The 18,787-nt window shown below is 39.0% G+C and overlaps 1 protein-coding gene across 7 annotated transcripts in view; it reads left to right on the top strand.

Moving 5' to 3' along the window:
* Nucleotides 1–2,692: 2,692 nt before the first annotated feature.
* Nucleotides 2,693–18,787, top strand: part of NKAIN2 (sodium/potassium transporting ATPase interacting 2) — a 1,020,326-nt gene continuing 1,004,231 nt past the window's right edge. For 4 of the 7 annotated variants that reach the window (XR_006697365.2, XR_006697364.2, XM_065543331.1 and 1 more), the window contains exon 1: nt 2,693–3,247. Coding sequence is in view for 1 of the 7 variants with exons in the window: in XM_005551718.4 (XP_005551775.1) it covers nt 3,194–3,247 (54 nt within the window). In the remaining 6 variants the exon portion in view is untranslated. Of the gene's footprint in view, nt 3,248–3,270; nt 4,119–18,787 lie in introns of those variants that run through there. The other 3 variants (XR_012433407.1, XM_074036977.1, XR_012433406.1) reach the window with 2 other exon arrangements.

An 18,787-nucleotide genomic window follows, 5' to 3' on the forward strand; every position in this document is an offset into this window, starting at 1 on the left:
TCAAATTCTAATTCTGCTGCTAAAAGCATGTGCATCCCTGATAAAAATATTTGATTTCTCTCTGAGTTTGTATATCTTTAGAAGGCACATTGTATCAACTCACGTGTTTCCTTTGAGAAATGAATGAGACGATGTAGGTTTAGTACATAAGGCAGTAGTTGTACACAGTGAAGTCTCAACATTAAATGTTTGTAGTTCACACTTCTGAGAATACTGTGCCAATGATGTCAGATGAGCTATAAAAGCCCTTGGAGACTGCCTTAGGTTGGGATTCTCAAGAGACAGGCTCTGACACAAGGATTTGAGTGGTTTATTTCAGAGGTGATCCCAGGAAGCAGCGGTATAAAAGTAGGGAGATGAGGCATGGAAGGCAAGGAAGCCAATTCAGAGCGCATGAATGAGCGAGTTACTCCTATGGGCACCTAGGGCTCAATCTCGGTGGGGACCTTAATGGTGTAGACTAGAACATGTCTGAGGGTTTCCCGTATGTGGATTGAAGAAGCTGGGGTATTTATCCACCAATTCCCATCCATTATTGGGTGAGAGCAGCTCTTAGGGCTGGAACCTTATTGTTCAGCCAAACACCTCCAACGGCTAGCAAACAGACTGTCCCAAGTGATTACAAAAAGGCAAGCATGGACTGAAAGGGCACAGTCCAAGAACTATGGTGGTGCACTGCCGGAGTCAGCTACAGAAAGCATTCTGCTTTCCTATACAACCTAAAGATTACTCAGGCTATTGCTGGTTGCGGGGAAACCTCTGTAGGATTATGGAGGGATCCATATAAATGTGTTGCTCCTATGATAAATTCAAGGAGGTAATAGAACTCTTTTGACAATATGGCAGCAGCTTCTTGAATGGTCAACTAACTTACAGCTTTCCCTCTGGCAATGCAAAATACCTATAACCCTAGCAGGCACAGGACAACTAACGGGTATAAAGACAGAATAAGAACAACTAGGAGAAACATCTTCCACTAGATAACTCTGGCTTCTGTTCTACCAAAGGTTGTGGAACTATTACCTTCGAGACTTTGCAGCGCCTAAGAGCACATATTGGGCTCTTGGGAATTTTATTAAACATTGAAAGGCACTTTTCAGAAGAAAAGCCCCTTTACAAATGGGGCGATTAAAAGTAGACATTCTCATTATCGCAATAAAATATCTGTGCTCCATAAATTTAACAGTTAATCCCTTTTTGGCTCTCTAGGACTGACAAATCGTTTCTGAAAATTCAGTGCCAGGCTTCTGGAGAATAAAGTCTCTCTGCCCTATTCAATTTATTTGTATTTAGTCATTCTGATACATCATAATGTTTATTCAAAGGAAGCAATCATTCGGGATCCTTATTTGTGGTTCCCAGCATAACTTCATCCTGTACAAATGCCATTTTTCTCACTAGGCGCCAAGTTGCATTTGCTACAGAAAGCTCTCTGCTTGATGTGGTTTTGTCATCGTAATCTCTTAAGAAGGGTGCTAGGGAGTTGGTTGCTATTTAGCTCCCTAAACCATCCTCTTATCAATCGCGGCACTTCACCCCAATGAGTCATTTCCTCAGTGGATCTCAACAAATCATCTTCACTTCCTGGAAAAGTTAGGATTGTTTTCATTAGCTGCCCGGGCTAAAAAGGAAACTTGGTCCTAAATACTCACGCCCCAGGGGCAGCCACTTGGGACAGCATATTGCGCCCTTCTGCTTTCCGCCCGCAGGTGGCAGCAGCGGGCTCCGAAGCCTGGCTCCGCAGGTAGCAGCCGCTTCACAGCTTCAGGCGGGTGCTCAGCGAAGGCTGGAGCCTCTCCACTAGGAATCCACACCCAGCCGGGACGGTCTGTGAGGCTGAAGTAACTGAGTATTAAACTGGTCTCCGACTCTTTAATATTTTAAGTGAAAACAAACAACAGTTTGATGCTTCAACATCAGCAGCAACAGCACTCATTGCATCCCTATTCGCTCCGGTTGCTAAATTTTCCCAACTCCAGCAGCAACACGGTCCCCTTCCCCAAACAGGGTCGACTCCGTAGCTCTCTGCGCTCCGGACCTTTAGATTCTAGGGAGCACAGGGCAGCCGAGCGTTCGGCGGTGCGTCTGGGGCCGCCGCGCCCCTTCTCCTCGCCACCTCTGGCCCTTCCGCCACTCGGGCTTTCCTGCCGCTCTGGATGCCTCGGCTACACCCTTGTTCTATGACCCCAGCCTCCTTCCCTAACCCTCCTCTTCGTCCCTTCTTCCCCGAGCGCCCGCACGCACACACACTCGGTTCGCTCCCGCAGAGTGCCGCGGCTCGGCTCCGGCTCCGGGAGCAGGACCGACTCCAGCTCAGGACACCGCGGTCATGCCGCCCGGACTCCTAGACCCGAGGCCCCGGTCCCCGCCGCCGCCGCTTTCGCGCCCCTCCTTTCTGCCTAGACACCGCCACCAGCGGCCGCCTGGGCGGCAGCCCCGGCCGTCCTCAAAGTTGGCCCCCTAGGAGGGGGCGGCGGGGAGCAGGTTGAAGGATTTGTTGGAGGAGGAGGATTCACACATCTGGGCGAAGGGAGGGGCAGCGCCGCTGCTGGGACGCGGCGCGGACCCGCATCACTGCGCGCAGCAGCCGCTGCAGCAGCCGCTGGGGATCGCGGAGCCCGGACGCCTCCGCTCGGCCCGCGCCCCGCTCCCAGCCCCACCCCCGCCCGCCGGGCCCCTCAACGCAGGGCGCAGAGAGCCGCGGGCTGCGCAGGGAGGCGGGCAGCGGCCCGCGCGCGCTTCTGCCGCCCCCGGAGCCGGCGCGCGGAGAGCGCAGGGCGAGCGCGCGTCGGGCGGCGGCCGCGCTGGGGGGCGTGAGGCGAGCGGCGCGGGGAGCGGCGGGGGCGAAACTTCGGGGGCCAGATGCCCGAGGGCGCGGCGGCGCTGCCAGGCTGCCGCTGCTGCCCCTGCGGGCCCCGGGCGCGTCTCCGCAGGCGGCACTGCCTGCGGCGCGGTGTGTGCACCGAGCGAGTGAAGGTATGTGTGGCGGGCGCGGCTGGAGCTGCCGCCGCCGCCGCCGCCGCACCAGCAGGTCCTAATGCCTGTCACTTCCCAGGACGCTGGCAGCAGCAGCCCGGAGCCCCCGAGCCCTCCGCAGGTTTGCCTGTCCTTCCCCGCGATCTGATTGGATAAAGTGGGGGCTCGACGGTGGCCGACGTGGGACAGTCTGGCTGTGGCAGGGGTCTCGGAAACCATGGGTTATTGCAGTGGCAGGTGCACGCTTATCTTTATCTGTGGCATGCAACTGGTAAGTGACACTTGGGTCCCCTTATTCTGTAATGTGTCTTTGAGATAATGGGCACGGGAGTGCAGTAAAGGGTCTGCCATTGACTTGCATGGAAGAAAAAAATAAAAGAGAAGGTGACAGATATATTGCCTATATTTAAGATGATTTCAGGGAGACGCACTCTGGGGTACAGGAGAGGTGAGCCTTTCCGCTCCCACCTATTTGTGTCCTTGTTAAGACAGTTTGACAGGTGCGGGTTAAACTTGTCTTTAATTTCTTTAGGCAAAGCAAGGTGTAGCTCTTGTTCTTTATGCTTTGAATTCCTATTCATGTAACAACGTGATTGTCACCTACAATTTACTGTACAGGTGTTAAACAGAGAAATATGGAATTTTGGACTTTTCTCTATACTAATTTTGCAGTATCTTTGTTTATTCATAGATATGTTTTTTAGGAAAATGTTGTCTTTAAGTATAATGCTTTAAAAAAACCACTATTCAGGGCAGATTGTATCCTTACAACAGTCTCATTTAGAAGCCACATTGAGTTTTTAAAGTGTGCAGATTGAACAAAAATACTTAGATGAACTCAGCAACACCATTGTCATAGACAGAACCAGTACCTTTAAATCACAATTAACAGACAATTCCAAGAAAAAATATTCTGTCTTACATTTTGCTTATTATTGCTCCTGAAATAGATACTGTTGTCTGATCCTATAGGATGGAGAATTGTGTGTACTTTTTGAGGAATGTTGTACAGTTGCAAAGAGGCAAGGAACCAATAGTGGAAAACGTCATGTCTCTGAATTTCAATTCCTTAAGGGCAATGGAAGGAGGTCTGAGTAGAGTTGAGAGATGAAAAATATACCACTCTACGTGGTTAATTTGAGGTAGGATCTACTTGCTCACACTTGTCGTTAAGTAGATTTCCTTAGAAAGTATAAATTAACTGGAATAGTCATCCGCATTTTCAACAATTGTTTCATAAAGGTTGAGGTGACTACAAGGCAGAAGATGTTTGAGTGTCCAATCAGTAAAGTGTTCAAAAGAGCAAGGATTTGCCATTGAAACTGACAGAGGAATTCCTTAAGTGTTCTTGTTTATCAGTTGTCGTGAAGCCCGTGAGTGTTAGCTATTGCTGCTTTGTTTAATATTTAGCTGAAACAGTGCTTTTTGTTGTGTGTTGTCTTAGGATGTTTTTCTTTCCCATGAAAGTTATCTGATGGTGTCTATTTTGATCTGTGATGTATGCACTTATGCACTTGGTTGTAAGAAAAAAAAGATGGAACTATAAATATAATTTTCAGAATGTAGTAGTTTCTCAATGATGTGTAAACCAGTTTATTTTTCTGTACCATAGAGTCATATAAGTTTTGCAATAAAGGGTTTTTACTCTTAATAATAAAGCTAACCAGAAGAATGAGGGAGTTTACTTTGTTAAACAACCCATTAGGCCAAGTCTGCCAAAATGTATAAAGGTTTTCAAAACATCCTTTTTTTTATATATATTATTCAGAAAATAATACATTTGCTGATTCACTGTGTGAAAGCATAAAACTGTGAGAATGAGTGGGTGTGTAGATCATTCTTATGCTCTTTTCAATTTAAAATTTGAAAAACGTGATTTAATTTCTAATCATTTAATATAATAGGGCTTTCTTATGGCAAATGTATGCACTAGATCTATATGACATTTTGTGTGATGAATACAAACTCCTCAAGAAATTAATTTTAGAAAAACGTAAATATACCAATAGGGAAACTATTCAAAGTAGAATGATAAAGCTAAAGGCTCCTTTGTGTTTTTGTGTGCTCACACATGTGTGTATGTGCGCATGCTCTTGAGTACATGAATGCATCCATACATACAGTGGTGTCTTGAGAGTTGCACCATCACTTATGAAACAGAAATTCTGAATTATACTTAGGTTCTTTAACAGAATAGTCGTAGCTGTAATACAGAAGAGCACAGTCTAAGCAAGTGTACATTAGAATCCTAAGGAGTTTTATGTTCTATAAGAATCATGTGATTTTGCCCATTCAGACTTTATGTGCCACCAGGTTAATATAATTAGCAGCCATGTTAATGCAGATGCAGAACAAAAAACAAAGGACAAAGAAAATCCAATTGTTTTGATAGGGAGAAAAGATCACACCTTAAAGGACCTCAGAGATTCTTGGTAATTGTTGCATTTTGGAAATACAGTGTTTGATTTTAAATAAAATAATTATTTTGCAAATTAATAGTTGCAAAGCCCTGCACTAAAAAAGTAGATGGGTGGGTACATTTTCCTTTTGCTCTCAATAGATTTTTAAAAATTTTTATGTCTGCGCTATTATGAGTAGATTGTTTTACAAATAAACCAGGTTTCTAGACTAAGTTATGACTCATGTACCATTGACTGAAATAAAAGTTAACCCAGTTTTGGTTACTTCTGAAGTGTTTAGTATGTGTTCTTGTAACATTTGGGCATCTTTTCTTTTCTTTTTTTTTTGGTAACTGTACAGGAAAAATCTTAGATTTCTTAAAATCAGTTGAGGCCAAAGAGAGTCTAAGTTAGAAATTTTATTCCGTTTCTTTATTACGTGACTTGATTAAGGTTCTGGAAACATTAATCTGTCCTCTAAGCAAATTATTTGTATTTTAAATAAACTTAAAGGGATGTTTACATCTGCACCAATTTGCAGCTAATCTTAGGAGAGGATGAGGTGGCTTTTGGTATTGTGGATATGGTAATCTCATTTATTAGGTTTTTATGAGACCAGACACGATGTTTTGACCATTTAACAAATGAGGGACAGAGACGGATTCTCCAGAGACATTTACCTGTCAGAATTCTGTATCTGTGCTTTACATTAGTTAAATATACATTTAATTTAATGTTGGGCAGACTACAAGTATAGATAAACACACACTCTTCTCAAAAATCAGGAAATCTGTTTATAAAACAAGAAACTAGAATTTCAGACCATAGAGATTCAATACAAAACTTCCATTTTATGAAAAACTGTCTCCATATGTATCATAAATTAAAATCTTTGAGTTGTATGGTTATGTCAACTTCAGATTTTAGGGTGATTCCTACATAAAGGAGTATGATCTCTGGAAGCAGATGTACTCCATGTGCAGAATCCAGAGCTTAAGCTCATAATCTCAAGAAGGTAATTTTCTTTTTATCGTTGCTGTCCTTAATACTCAGAAACTGAAGATTTCAGATAGTAACAAAAATCATCACTGCATTTGCAGTAGTGGTTGTAGTGGTGTAGGACAAGAAGTATTTAACTTCTTATTTACTATTTGTAACTTTCAACAGGTTGTGAAAGTTTTGGCATTTTTTACCCCAATGTGTGATTGAATCAGAGTTCTTTTATAAATATTGAAAAAAAACTCTGATATCTCTCAGTGTGAAAAAATACTGTTAAAATATGAAAGAATATAACTTAATTTAGACTGAAAGGACAGATTTGTTTTCAAGTAAATAAACTCAAAATCCCATATTTTGTACATTAGACCCCTGGGTGGCACAAAACATGTCATAAACGATTGAAAGAAAGTTTAGATTTACACTCCACAGATTAACACTTGAAAAATGCCACTGTTGCCATGAACTGTATGAAATATTGTTAACTTGGAGCAGGTGCAACTAACAATTAGGTTAGTACACATTGTGTGTGCAGCTGTGTGAAGGATTACATTTGAAACTTGAGAATGATCAGTTACTTTCTATCTCAGGATTGCTAACCATTTTCAAAGATACACTTTTTTTTTTTCTTTAAGATGTCGTGAGTGTAGACTAAATTAAAAACAATTTTATTATAATTATGGAATGCTTCAGTGATCGTGGTTTTATGCAGTGTTCATAATCATGTGCTATTTTATTACTTTTTAGAAAATAAAGCATTGCCATGAAGTAGCTTGAAAAGTGCAGGTAGAATCTTATGATATTTCTAGTATACTTTTGACAAGTTTGACAGTTCTTGGGAAGTTTAGAACTTTATCTGCCACAAAACTTCCTGGCTCAGAGAATTTTAACTTTTTAGGATTCAGATGCCATTAATGATAAAATCTTGAAGTTGTTAACCAAACTTATTCATGAAGATGACTGAAAATCTCCATACAATACTTTAGAAACTTATGTAAAGATATGTTGAGTTTGCTAAGTTGTAAAATGATAACTTTCTTCTTTTTAAATGTTTTCTATTTATGCATCCTGAATATTGTTGGACATGGTTTTGTTTTTAATTTATCCTCACTGTAATTCAGCACTACTCTGCTCTGTCTTACGTATACCAAGAGATACCTAGAAACTTCTTCTAGTGTCCAGCTTTGTTTCTTCGTTCACAAAGCAGGTAGCGACTTCTTTTCTTGAATACAGCTAAAGTTTCAAAAAGTCAACCCATGTGGAGCTGTTCCCTGCTTTCTCAAATAAAGGCTTGGATGGGCAGCATTTTTTTCTACAGAATGCCAGAGTCGTCTCTGGCATGGGGCCTGTGTGTGGGTAATGACCCAGAAATGCAAATGTGCTTTGCTACCTCCTTTCCCTCCGATGCTGCTTTACTTTGAGGTCGGATTCTCTACTTGCCCAGTCAAGAATTTCAGAATGGAAGTCAGGGATTCCTTAAAATAGGAAGTCTTCATTTTTTGTTTTTTATTTTTAATATGTGTGTGCTAGAGAGAAATAAAATCTGAGAGACAGAAACATATTTTAACATTTCTATGTTGATCCTGGAAATATAAATACAAAAATTATGGCACCAATAGCGTTAAATGTTTGTATATACTAATAATGCCTAAAATTCCAAAGGTTGTATTTCTGTTTTGTTATTTGGTAGAATTTCAAACAGCGCAGTATCATTTTTTCCTAAGCAGTTTGAAACTCATATTGGTATTAATGGAAATTACGCTATTTCCAATAACACACAAATGTCAGAAATGAAACACACACATAGGAAAAACATTTGTTTCCTGTTTTTTTTTTTTTTTTTCTGATATAATGAACACTTCTGATTTTTGTTATTTTTTTCCCCTCATGGAAACTTGATTGTTGTTTATTTTCAATATAATAAAATACATAAGCCATCAAGATACAATGTATGTAGGGCTACTTTTTTTCGTAACAGTGATAGAATAAGTACTCTACTTACTCCTAATTTCTATAGGATGGAAATAAAATTATATGAAGCCTTTGTTCTTAGCATCCCCAAGATATTAAAACATATTTAAAAATTATGAAGGAACAAGATAAAATTATATATCATTTTCTTTCTCCAGATTATGGTAGAAATGAAATGTATAACTTGGTTTTCTCTTCTTTTAGTATTTCAGTTCATGCTTTGTAATACTCCTGTGCACATGTGGGCATGTAATAAATTTGTTATGCTTTTTTTCTTTTGTTAAAAAATATTTCAGTTATGTTTAGATATAAAATTCTCAATATATAAAGAAATTACTAGCTTCATCTTCCTGAAATAATTATTTTTCTTTTTCTTTCCTTAAATTATAAAACAGGCACTGAGTCTAGCTTATAGGAATATTCTAAGATTTAGTCTTATGCAGGATATAGACTCTTTCTGTTTTTCCAACCTGGAATAAGAATAAGGTATCTTCAAAGGCTTATAATTTTTACCTTTTCAGCTACTTGTGGATCCCATGCTAACTTGATCCCTGTAAAAACTCCTTGAAATGCTACATATAAACTGATTTTTATGTGCATTTTGAAATAAATTATTTTTTCATTTCATGCATTTTTAAATAATTTATTATGCTTTTAAAATCTAGTTTTATAAAATAAACAATAATGAAAACATTATTATTTATTGGAAGCTTATTCATGGCTGAATATGTTTTTTTTTTTTTTTTTTTTTTTTCCACTGAATCCTCTCCAGTAATCCTAAGGGGTAGGTAATAGATATTAATATCCTCACTTTACCAGGGAGGAGATGGAGGCCTTGAAAAGTTAAGCTGTGTTTTTAAGTCACCCTCTTAGTAAGTGGAGAAGCTTGGATTCAAACCCGGGTCTGTCTGAATCTCAGCCTGACTCTGAACCTGTGCCACACTGCATCCCTTCCATGTGAAATAAAATCATAGCAGCCTCTCATGTTTGTTTTACTGAAGGATTAAGTACCTACCTACTAATTCCTTAGTGACCCGTTAGTCAACACCTAGGTTTAGAGGGTGGGGTGGATTGATGTCAGGCTACTGTCCAAACCTGACCGACTTGGGTAATCTTGGGGTTTGACAACTATGAGCAGCTGGTGTATGGACTAGAGAATAAAAGGGCAGAAGGGGAAGCTCCCCTCTTCAGAGCAAGTATCCATTGCTGTTCCCATGCATTTGGGCCGACTTTTGACAGATAACCATGCAACAGGGTCTTAGAAATTTGATATGTATACTTAAAATGGATTATATGGAAAGAAAAAATATATTCATTTTTTTAAAAATCCAGCTGTTTTTAAAACCACTCCTCGAGGAATGACCAGTGCACAATAATGTTATTTGCCTGTTTTTTGTTTGTTTGTTTGTTTGCTTGTTTGTTTTTTACATGCTCCAGATCCTAAATTCATCCAGACCACCATCGACTAATAATATTTGCCATAATTATTGTACTTGGGAAGAAAGAGAGTAAATATGTTATTTAAAATATGTATTGAATATCCTTGAACACGTTTTGAACCTAAGTGTGCATCAGAATCTCCTGCAGGATTTTTAAACATAGATTTTTGGGTCCTCCCTTAGAGTTTCTGACTCCAGAGGTATGTGCCAGGACAAGAGAATTTGTATTTCTAAGGAATTCCCAGATGATGCTGATGTTGATGATCAGGCACCAAATTTTGAGAACTGTTGGCCTATAATATGTGTCTTCACCTAATGGTGTTACAAGAGAACATGAACCTAGTTTTTGAAATTCTTCAATCCAACTAGATAATTAACTCAATTCTTCCTATGTCCTGCTACTGATATGAAAGAAAACTTTTCTCCAGGACCTATTTCTGACTTCCAGCTTAGTTCTATTCAGAAGTTTAAATAGGAGAAATGCAAGGTCTTTTCAGCGCATTTGTGTCTTTGCAATGAATTGAAATACAGAAGAATCTGAAAGCAAGCACCCTCATGTCTGGTAATGCTAGAACATAATTGGATCCTTCACCTGCCTCTCTTTACTAGCCTAGCCACTCATTAGGGTAAGCACAGCCCTGGGGGCAGAGAGAGAGAGAGAGAGAGAGAGAGAGAGAGAGAAAGAAAGAAAGAGAGATAGAGAGAAGAGGAGAGGGAAGAGAGGAGAGAGGGAGGAGAGAGGAGGGGGGAGAGAGAGAGAGGAAAGAGAGAAGGAGAGGAGAGAGAGAAAGAGAAAGGAGAGAGAAGGAGAGGAGAGAGAGAGAGGAGAGAGAGAGAGAAAGAGAGAGAGAGAGAGAGAGAGAAAGAGAGAGAGAGAAAGAGAGATGCTGAAAAAGTACTGGGCTAAGTTAGAAGCTGGATTTTAATATACCAAGGAGTCTAGTGCTTCTGTATTGGGTGGCTAAATAACTATGACTTTGCCCGAGACATTTATATTTCTGGGTGCTGTTTCCTCATTTGAAAAATAGGGCAAATAATTCCTGACCTATTTACCCTATAGAATAGAAGTATCTAGGGGAGAGAATGTGCTTAAAGTTAATATCTTTGCAGTTTTAATGGTTTAACCTTTCAGAACAGTTCATCTAGTGAGCCCAGGAGTAGTTATAGGGTTGTTAATGGCCAGTGGCCCTAGTTAGAACAACTAGTTTTTTTCATACAATCATTTTTTTCTTCACCCACCCATAAATTTTGTGAGGCTGTATAAATAAGGATTAAAACACTAGGTACAAGTGGTTTGAACTAGATAGTATGCCATGTGCCTGATATACCTACTTTAAGTATTCATTAAAATGAAACTTGGATTTTACAAACAAGTCAACATTGTTCTTCAGGCCAGTATTTCTAAAACTGTGTTCTGTCGACACTAGTTCAGCAAGTCATTGTACTGAGCAAGAACTCTTATCCCTCCCACCACCCCCACCCTCAAGGGTCACAGTGCATATTAGCATATTAGCAGCTACAGGAAGTCCTGCACTAAACACCTGCTTAATTCCATTTAACTCAGCAAATATTTAGAGTGCTTGCAGTGAACCAAGAAATGTCTTTTTCTGATATCCCCTATTTATCTTCCGTGGAACTAGCATTTTCAGCAATACTTTTCAGGGAAATATTACTCCAGGCTAATGATGCAGTCTACAAGTTAATATTCAGTGATGGCCTAAACAATATTTAAAGATTAAGAATTCAGTACAGAAACTCAACTGATTCAACAGATGCATAACAAATAATGCATAAAGATGTTTAAGAATATAAAATATTATCAAGTGATTAAAACAAATGAATAGAAACTTGTTTTCAGATGCTTGGCTATTTTATATTATGTATGTTCACTTGAGTTTCTTGAAATTATGTTTCAAACACTAAAAACCCTTAACTGAAACTCAATCAAGTCCAATTGCTGATATGGCAAAGAGGTTGACGTGTTGCATTAGTTTTGGAACTTCTGATATTTAGAACTCTAGAACACCTTGGAGAGGGCATTTGCAGAAGCACTTTCGTTTTAAGGCAGTGGATGAGGAGCAATGTCCGTATCCTACATCTATAACCAGGCTAGCTTTTCCAGCATCTCAGCCTACATATTTGCCTTAGGCGGGGGAGTGGTGAAGAGTCCTCATACTGACTTTTGTTTTTTAATCAATGCATTACACTCTAAAACAGTAACACATTTAAAACACCCAACAATGTTGCATTATTTGGAAACAAATGAGTCTTAGTTTGAAATGGAGGAATCAAATTGGTACACCCTATTCTTAACAGAAGTCTTTGTGTGCATCTGTATTATGCTAATTACACAACAGAATAAGGAGATATTTCAAATCCTTTAACTGACAGCCGTGTATCAAATGATGGAAGGGTCTATGTTACATGTGAACTGTTCGGTGGTAGGGAATTCATAGTATCCTAACCTACACAGGCTTGTAGCCATAAGAGATATACAAGGTGGATCGCCCAGAGTATTGTTTGTATTACAGTCTCTGACACCACTTGGACACAAAAGTTGAAAGAACCTCTGCAAGCCACAAGGAGAAGAGAAAATTATACTGGGTTGGAGTGCTGCCTTCTGTGGTCTTGACCCCCGGAGAAGGGCTGTGCTGATTGTCCTGGGGTTGAGCACTTCTTTTGGCACCTGCAGTGGTGGAAGGCACCTTGTTCCTGGGAATCATAATTCATCCTGGTGGGCATAGTGATTCTGACCTCACTCTCTTGTTAGTCTGTAAGCTAGAGATAAGGTACCCTATAAGAGATGCTCTATGAAGGTTTTACCTGATTGCTTTGAAGTGCCGGGATGAGATTAGGGTTTGTGGATATGTTTACCCCTAGTTACTGGAAACTGTTACATAATTACATATTTGAAGCCTTTTAGAAACTATTGTAGATTTGGCCAGGTGTGGTGGCTCATGCCTGTAATTCTAGCACTTTGGGAGGCCAAGACTGGTAGATCACCTAAGGTCAGGAGTCCGAGACCAGCCTGGCCAACACAGCAAAATGTCATCTCTGCTAAAAATACAAAAATTAGCAGGGCATGGTGGTACATGCCTGTAGTCTCAGCTACTCAGAAGGCTGACGCATGAGAATTGCTTGAACCTGGGAGGCAGAGGTTACAGTGAGCCCAGATCATGCCACTCACTCCAGCCTGGGCAACAGAGCGAAACTCATCTCAAAATATAGATTTGATGATACATAGTTGGTATATAAAGAGCTCTGAGCCTTTTTTTGTTTTTAATCTTTTTTCTTTTTAAATAAAAGATGCTCACAACTTTAGTGAGTAGTGAACCTATAGCCTGAGATTTTCTCAAATATTGGAGCGATGTATAGGATTATGTGTTTCTTACCCTTATCAACAGGAATTAATGGAGTTTCATTTTTGACCATGTTTTATAAAATGTGGTTCCATTTTATTCACCCAAAAGATAGTAGTTAAATTATAGCCGTTCAGTAGCATTTATGAGTTTGCCTTTTCTATGCACCTGGAGTTAAAGGCTTCCTTCATTTTCCTACAAGGCAGGGTGTGGAGGGGTGGGTGCAACTCCTGAATGTCTAACAGTTCAAAAGCAATTAAGTAGTACTCTACTTAAAACAATGTTTTAAAATTCATTATGAATTGGAATCCACAATAAATTGAATTATCATGAATGAATTCATAGATTAATTTTCTTAAGAACATATTTCTGGTTTTATCAAAAATGTTCCTGGGAAGTTTCACAGGCTCTTAGATATATGGGGCAATGCATTTCCAGTTTACCATTTTATAGACTGTCCTCTAATAGATTTATTTTTATTTAGAAAAGCTGCCTTAAAAATCAGGCAAATAGCATTAAGTTCAGTTTACATTTAATAAATATAAATCTTGCAACAACAATATTTGGTGACATTTAATTTTATTCCTCTTTTATTAAAATCCTTAAGGGAGACCTGTGGTTTTCACTTTCTTTTCATAAGAAAGAGGTGTTAATGATCACTGTGTTACTGTACCTACCTTTACTCACACTCTGTTAAGGACATTAAACTTGTGTCATATTTTTTTCCCTTACACCGAGAGAAATAAACCCCAGTGAATTTTTTTTTGAAGTTTATATAGTGATTTGATGCAAACTTTACACACAGGCTAGGGTCGTTGCATATTTCCTACATCGTTTAACTTAATCTTTCGTAATGTGAATAAAAATGTTACATGCAATGGATGAAGAGCCAGATGTGCAGACCCTGCCCTGGATGTTGGGAGATGAAGACCCTGAGAAGCATTTGCCTGGAATGGTTCTTAGCCTGCAGTGCTGTATTGCAGTCATGATCATTTAAAAGTGAATGAAGTAATGAATGAATAGTGGGAGGAAATTAAGTAATTACTAAATCAGCTTCATCAAGTAGGATTTATGAAATGTCCACATACGAATAGCATAATGAACATGTGCTGAATAAATTAAGTGTGTGTTTCTACCCTTTGGCAATTAGGATATGATGTAACTGAGAAGAATGTCAAGCCATGTTTCTGTCATAAATCTAGTATCTAGTGGTTTTAATAATTTAAGATTAGTTTAAATTGCAACCTGTTCTTTATCATTTATTAATTTATTAAGCCGTATTACTTATTATGCTAGAAGCTAAGCATGTTTTACTGTATTTCATTCATTGTGTGCTATAAAATCACACTTATACTTACTGTAAATAAGATCAATTTTGGTGAGACATAAATGTGGATGTCTGGGTCATTTTGCCCCATTTAAAAGTGTTAATTCATATAAGTTTAATTCATATTATCTAGTATTTAATGCATTTGATACAACATTACTTCCAAGGGTTTTGTTAAATCAGAACATAAATAACAAAGTTAATATTGTCTTTATTTTTCATATCTCTAGAGCAGTAGTTTTGAACTTTTTTGGTTTGTTTTTAGTTTGTTTGGCATGGAATCTTGCAAATCTGATAAAAGCTACTCTCTTACCAGGAAAATGGGCTTCAAAAACTTGTGAACTCAATCTGTGAAACTGAGATGAAAACCCCTAGTATAAATTCTTAATTTTATTTGTCTGCCATTTCATGAAGAGCTTCTGCTTATCAATTTTGATTCAGTTACTTTGAACCCAGGAAACATTTAAGAGACTATGTACATACTTGATATATACAGCTATATATTGTAAAGATATACATATATACACACGCATGTGTGTGTATATAGTGTGCAAGTGTGTGTGTATAATGCAAAATTTGAGAAGCCAGGAGTAGGGTTGGGGAGTAGAACCAAACTGACCTCTGTCAAGGAGATTAAATGTTGCATGTAGATATACCCTTAGTATAGGGCAGCATGGTGAGAACTTAAGAGAAGTGAGAATAAAATACAAAGGAAATTTATGGGAAGGATTAGTTATCTCCTCATAGGTTGATCAAACAATATATGGGGGCCTAGTATATGATAGGGAGGATTTCTATAGTTAGAGATTGCAGAAAAGAGCATCCCAGGTGGAAGAAATGATGGTAGTAGAAAGGTGAGAATGAAAGAGAATATGTGTGGGACAATGAAGGTTCCAGTTGAGTGGCAAGTAGGGAAGAATTGTGAGGTGACTTAGGGAATGGAAGGGGTAGGAGTCTGATTCAGTTTGGTTCATAGATGAACTTGAGCTCCTTGGAAGGAGTTTGGGACCTTATAGAATAGGATATGGGTCTATAGGTGTCTGTAGATGTTAATCATCAAGGTGCATGTCCCAGTGCCCTATAGTAGAATAAGAAACAACACAATGTGAGAGTGAACGCTTGAGGTTTGGAGCAAGCCCTGTGGGGAAGGTGAGGGCAGAGTAGTAATAAATTAAAAGATTGCTAAACTGCTTCAAAGTCCCTGGTGAAATTAGGTGGCAAGCATTTGTAAGAGAACCAATTATTTCTCCATCAGTACCCACATTTCTAAGAATTGGAATGAAAAAGCAGAAAATTGAAGTTGCAGGGCTTGTGAGAACTCTAAGATGATAGTGAGAATAAAATGTCTGAGCACAGGTAGGCGTGGGTGGGAAACCATGCTGTCAGAATGAGAAGGGGTAGTTAGGTGATTGAAATGCCAGGCAAACATTTGAGCGTAAGGAGGTGGGTACAGCAGAAGTGAGACAATGGAGGAAGTGAGAGGTAAGGTGGTGGTGGTAACAGACAAGAACAAAAGTCTAGATCTTGAAGAGGATCACTTCTTGGATGACACAAGGCCCTTGATTGGCCACCTAATTGGTAGAGGGTCTAGTTATTGAGAAGAATAGGAGGCAATGAAGCTCAGCTATTAGAAAAATCATCATTGTACATTTTGGTTTTTTTAAAGATGCTTGGAAATAAGGAACCTAAGAGAAACACAGTGAGGAGAGAAAAAGATTGTTCTGGGGATTGTACATACTGGTGAGAGTTTGGGGAAAGTTTGGTGTAAGCAGATGAAAGTAAACTGGAACAGAATGATGTTTAGGGAAAGTCTGGAGACAACTGGATGGTGGGGGGATGATTTTGGAGGAATAGGAATGTTTGTTTAATGAATACGTGAATGGAGTGATTATGGAAAAGAGTAAGGTAGGCTTCAGGTGAAGCATTTTTCTCAATGTTCACAACACTGCCATTTTGGAATGATAATTATTTGTTGGGAGGGGCTGTATTGTGTATTATAGGATGTTTAGCAACATCTCTGGCCTTTATACACTAGTTGGAGTGGCATACACCTGTTTTGACAACCAAAGCGTCTCTAGATTTTGTCACATAGCAAAATAGTACCTTTGTGGAGATCCTCTGAGCTAATGTAAGGAGCTGGAAAGAGCACTTAGACATAACAGGACACTTCTTCATCTTACAGTTTGACTTGTCCAGAGGGCAGCTGAGGAGATTGTGAAGGGAAAGACCAGACTGGAGCCTGACGGTTGCAGACCTTTGAGAGTCACGCTCTTTACCCTGAGGCTCGTGTCAGAATTATCTGGAGTTTTCAAAGATGTCAACACCAGCGCCCCTTCCTCCATCCCCTCGACCTATGAAAATGGAATCTTCAGGGAGGCAACCCAGCCATCTAGCCATTTTGAAAACTCCTTAGATTATTTTGGTGTGTTTCTAAGCCAGTGGTAAATGAGGAGAATAGGCACATGAATAGTGGATATGAAGGCACGGGGAATAAACAGGATGAAAGTAAAAGAAGATTGGAAGGTAGGTTGAGACATACATTAGGAAAGAGGAGTGCTGAATAAGCATTTGTGGGAGTATTGACTGGAGATGCAATGTTGAATCTAGATTTATTTGAAAGCTACTTTTTATGGTCAATTATGTCCTCAACCAAGCCTTCAGTATTCTTTTGGCTGTTTTACTCAGTTTAGTTTGAGCCAGGTGGATTTCATCTAAGACTCAGTGAATGTCACCTTTCTTTTAGTGCCAGTAAAAACTGCTGATGAATATTTGACACTTTTAATTTGTCTTCTCCTATTTGCAATATTCTGTTAAAATATGCATATAGTATATGTTTCTTCATGAAATGTCTTAGAAAAGATTTAAGATAGGAATGCATATTAATTTTCAGGCATATAATTATTGTTGACATGCAGGGCAAACACGTTTTTCTGAATGTAGAAGTTTTAGGTCCAATTATGAGTTTTTAAGTCAATAAAATATTTGAATAAGAGTTAAGAACAATATGATTGTAAATTTAAAAATTATTTTTTAGACTCTAACAAATTTTAAAACTTCTTATGGTAACACACACACACACACACACACACACACACACGAATCATAACCAGGAACTTCTGTTTGAAATAATCTTAAGCTATTAGCATTTTTTAGGTGATCCCCCAAACCCAAGAATGTTCAGCAAGAATTTTAATATTTGATATCCTAATTCACCAGAAGGCCCAGTTATTGCCAAAGAAGCATAGTAAAACAGATAATTTTAAATTATCCTATCTGCTGTATAATTTCACTTGATCCAATTTGATTTCTTTCGGTAACACTTTTTTGGTGGACTCTAATTTGCATGCCTGCAGAAAAGGGAGTAAATTACAAGACTTCTTGAAGGTCCTTTTAACTTGATGGTTTTATGATTAAATCTTGCATCTTAAATTGCCTTTCTCTGGAAGAACCAGGCATTTCTGGCCTCATTTTTGTGTAGAGGAAATTCATATATCACCTCATGCTTTTTTCTCTAAGAAAGAACCAGACAAAATAGCAATAATAGAGGCAACACAAACAAACAAAATGCTATAAACTTAGAACTAGATGTAAATGAGGCTTATCTTATTTGCAGTTCTCCAAGGATGTACTTGGGTCCACTGAGTCCAGGTGAGTGGAAAGGTGTGTGTTTGTCTGTGCGTGTCTGTGTAGTGAATGTAGGATGTGTAGGATGGGAGCAAAGGGGGAATGAAAATGATACCGATCATAGGTGTTAACTTCGTCAGGTGTTCTGGCTATATGCGAGGAGAGTGGGTTAACTCAGAATACGTTCTTTATTTCTTAGTCTATTGTTCTTCTGGATGTGGTAAGTTTTCAACAGGCTCATTAATAGATAATCTGCAGTGCTCAGGGTGAAAAGCAGGAGTCTTCCATCTGTATGCCTTACGAATAGCATCAATGCAGAATGAAATAGAGACAGAATGGAGAAAGACTACTGTATTCAATTGAAGCCAGTGGAAGTTTAGGTAGGCCAGATTGCAATTATCCCCCACTGGAATTTAGCCAGGACACACATTAGTGCATGCTACTTTCTGTCTAGCCTAATTAAAGGATTGTTGAGAACTAACAAAGTTGGCTGACTTGCAAAAGTCAGTGCTTGCTAAAATTTGTAAGTTATAAGTGCTTAACAGTATGACCTGATTTTTATGTTGGGGTCATCTTATTAATTAAAGTTTTCCAATCATCTAATTAGAAAATACAGTCTGAACTGAGTCTGGAGGATTCTGAGTCTTACTTGCTAATTTAAAGAAAAGTGGAAGGAAGAAGAACAGCACCCAATTA

Source organism: Macaca fascicularis, chromosome 4, assembly GCF_037993035.2.
Source record: "Macaca fascicularis isolate 582-1 chromosome 4, T2T-MFA8v1.1".
Taxonomy (NCBI): domain Eukaryota; kingdom Metazoa; phylum Chordata; class Mammalia; order Primates; family Cercopithecidae; genus Macaca; species Macaca fascicularis.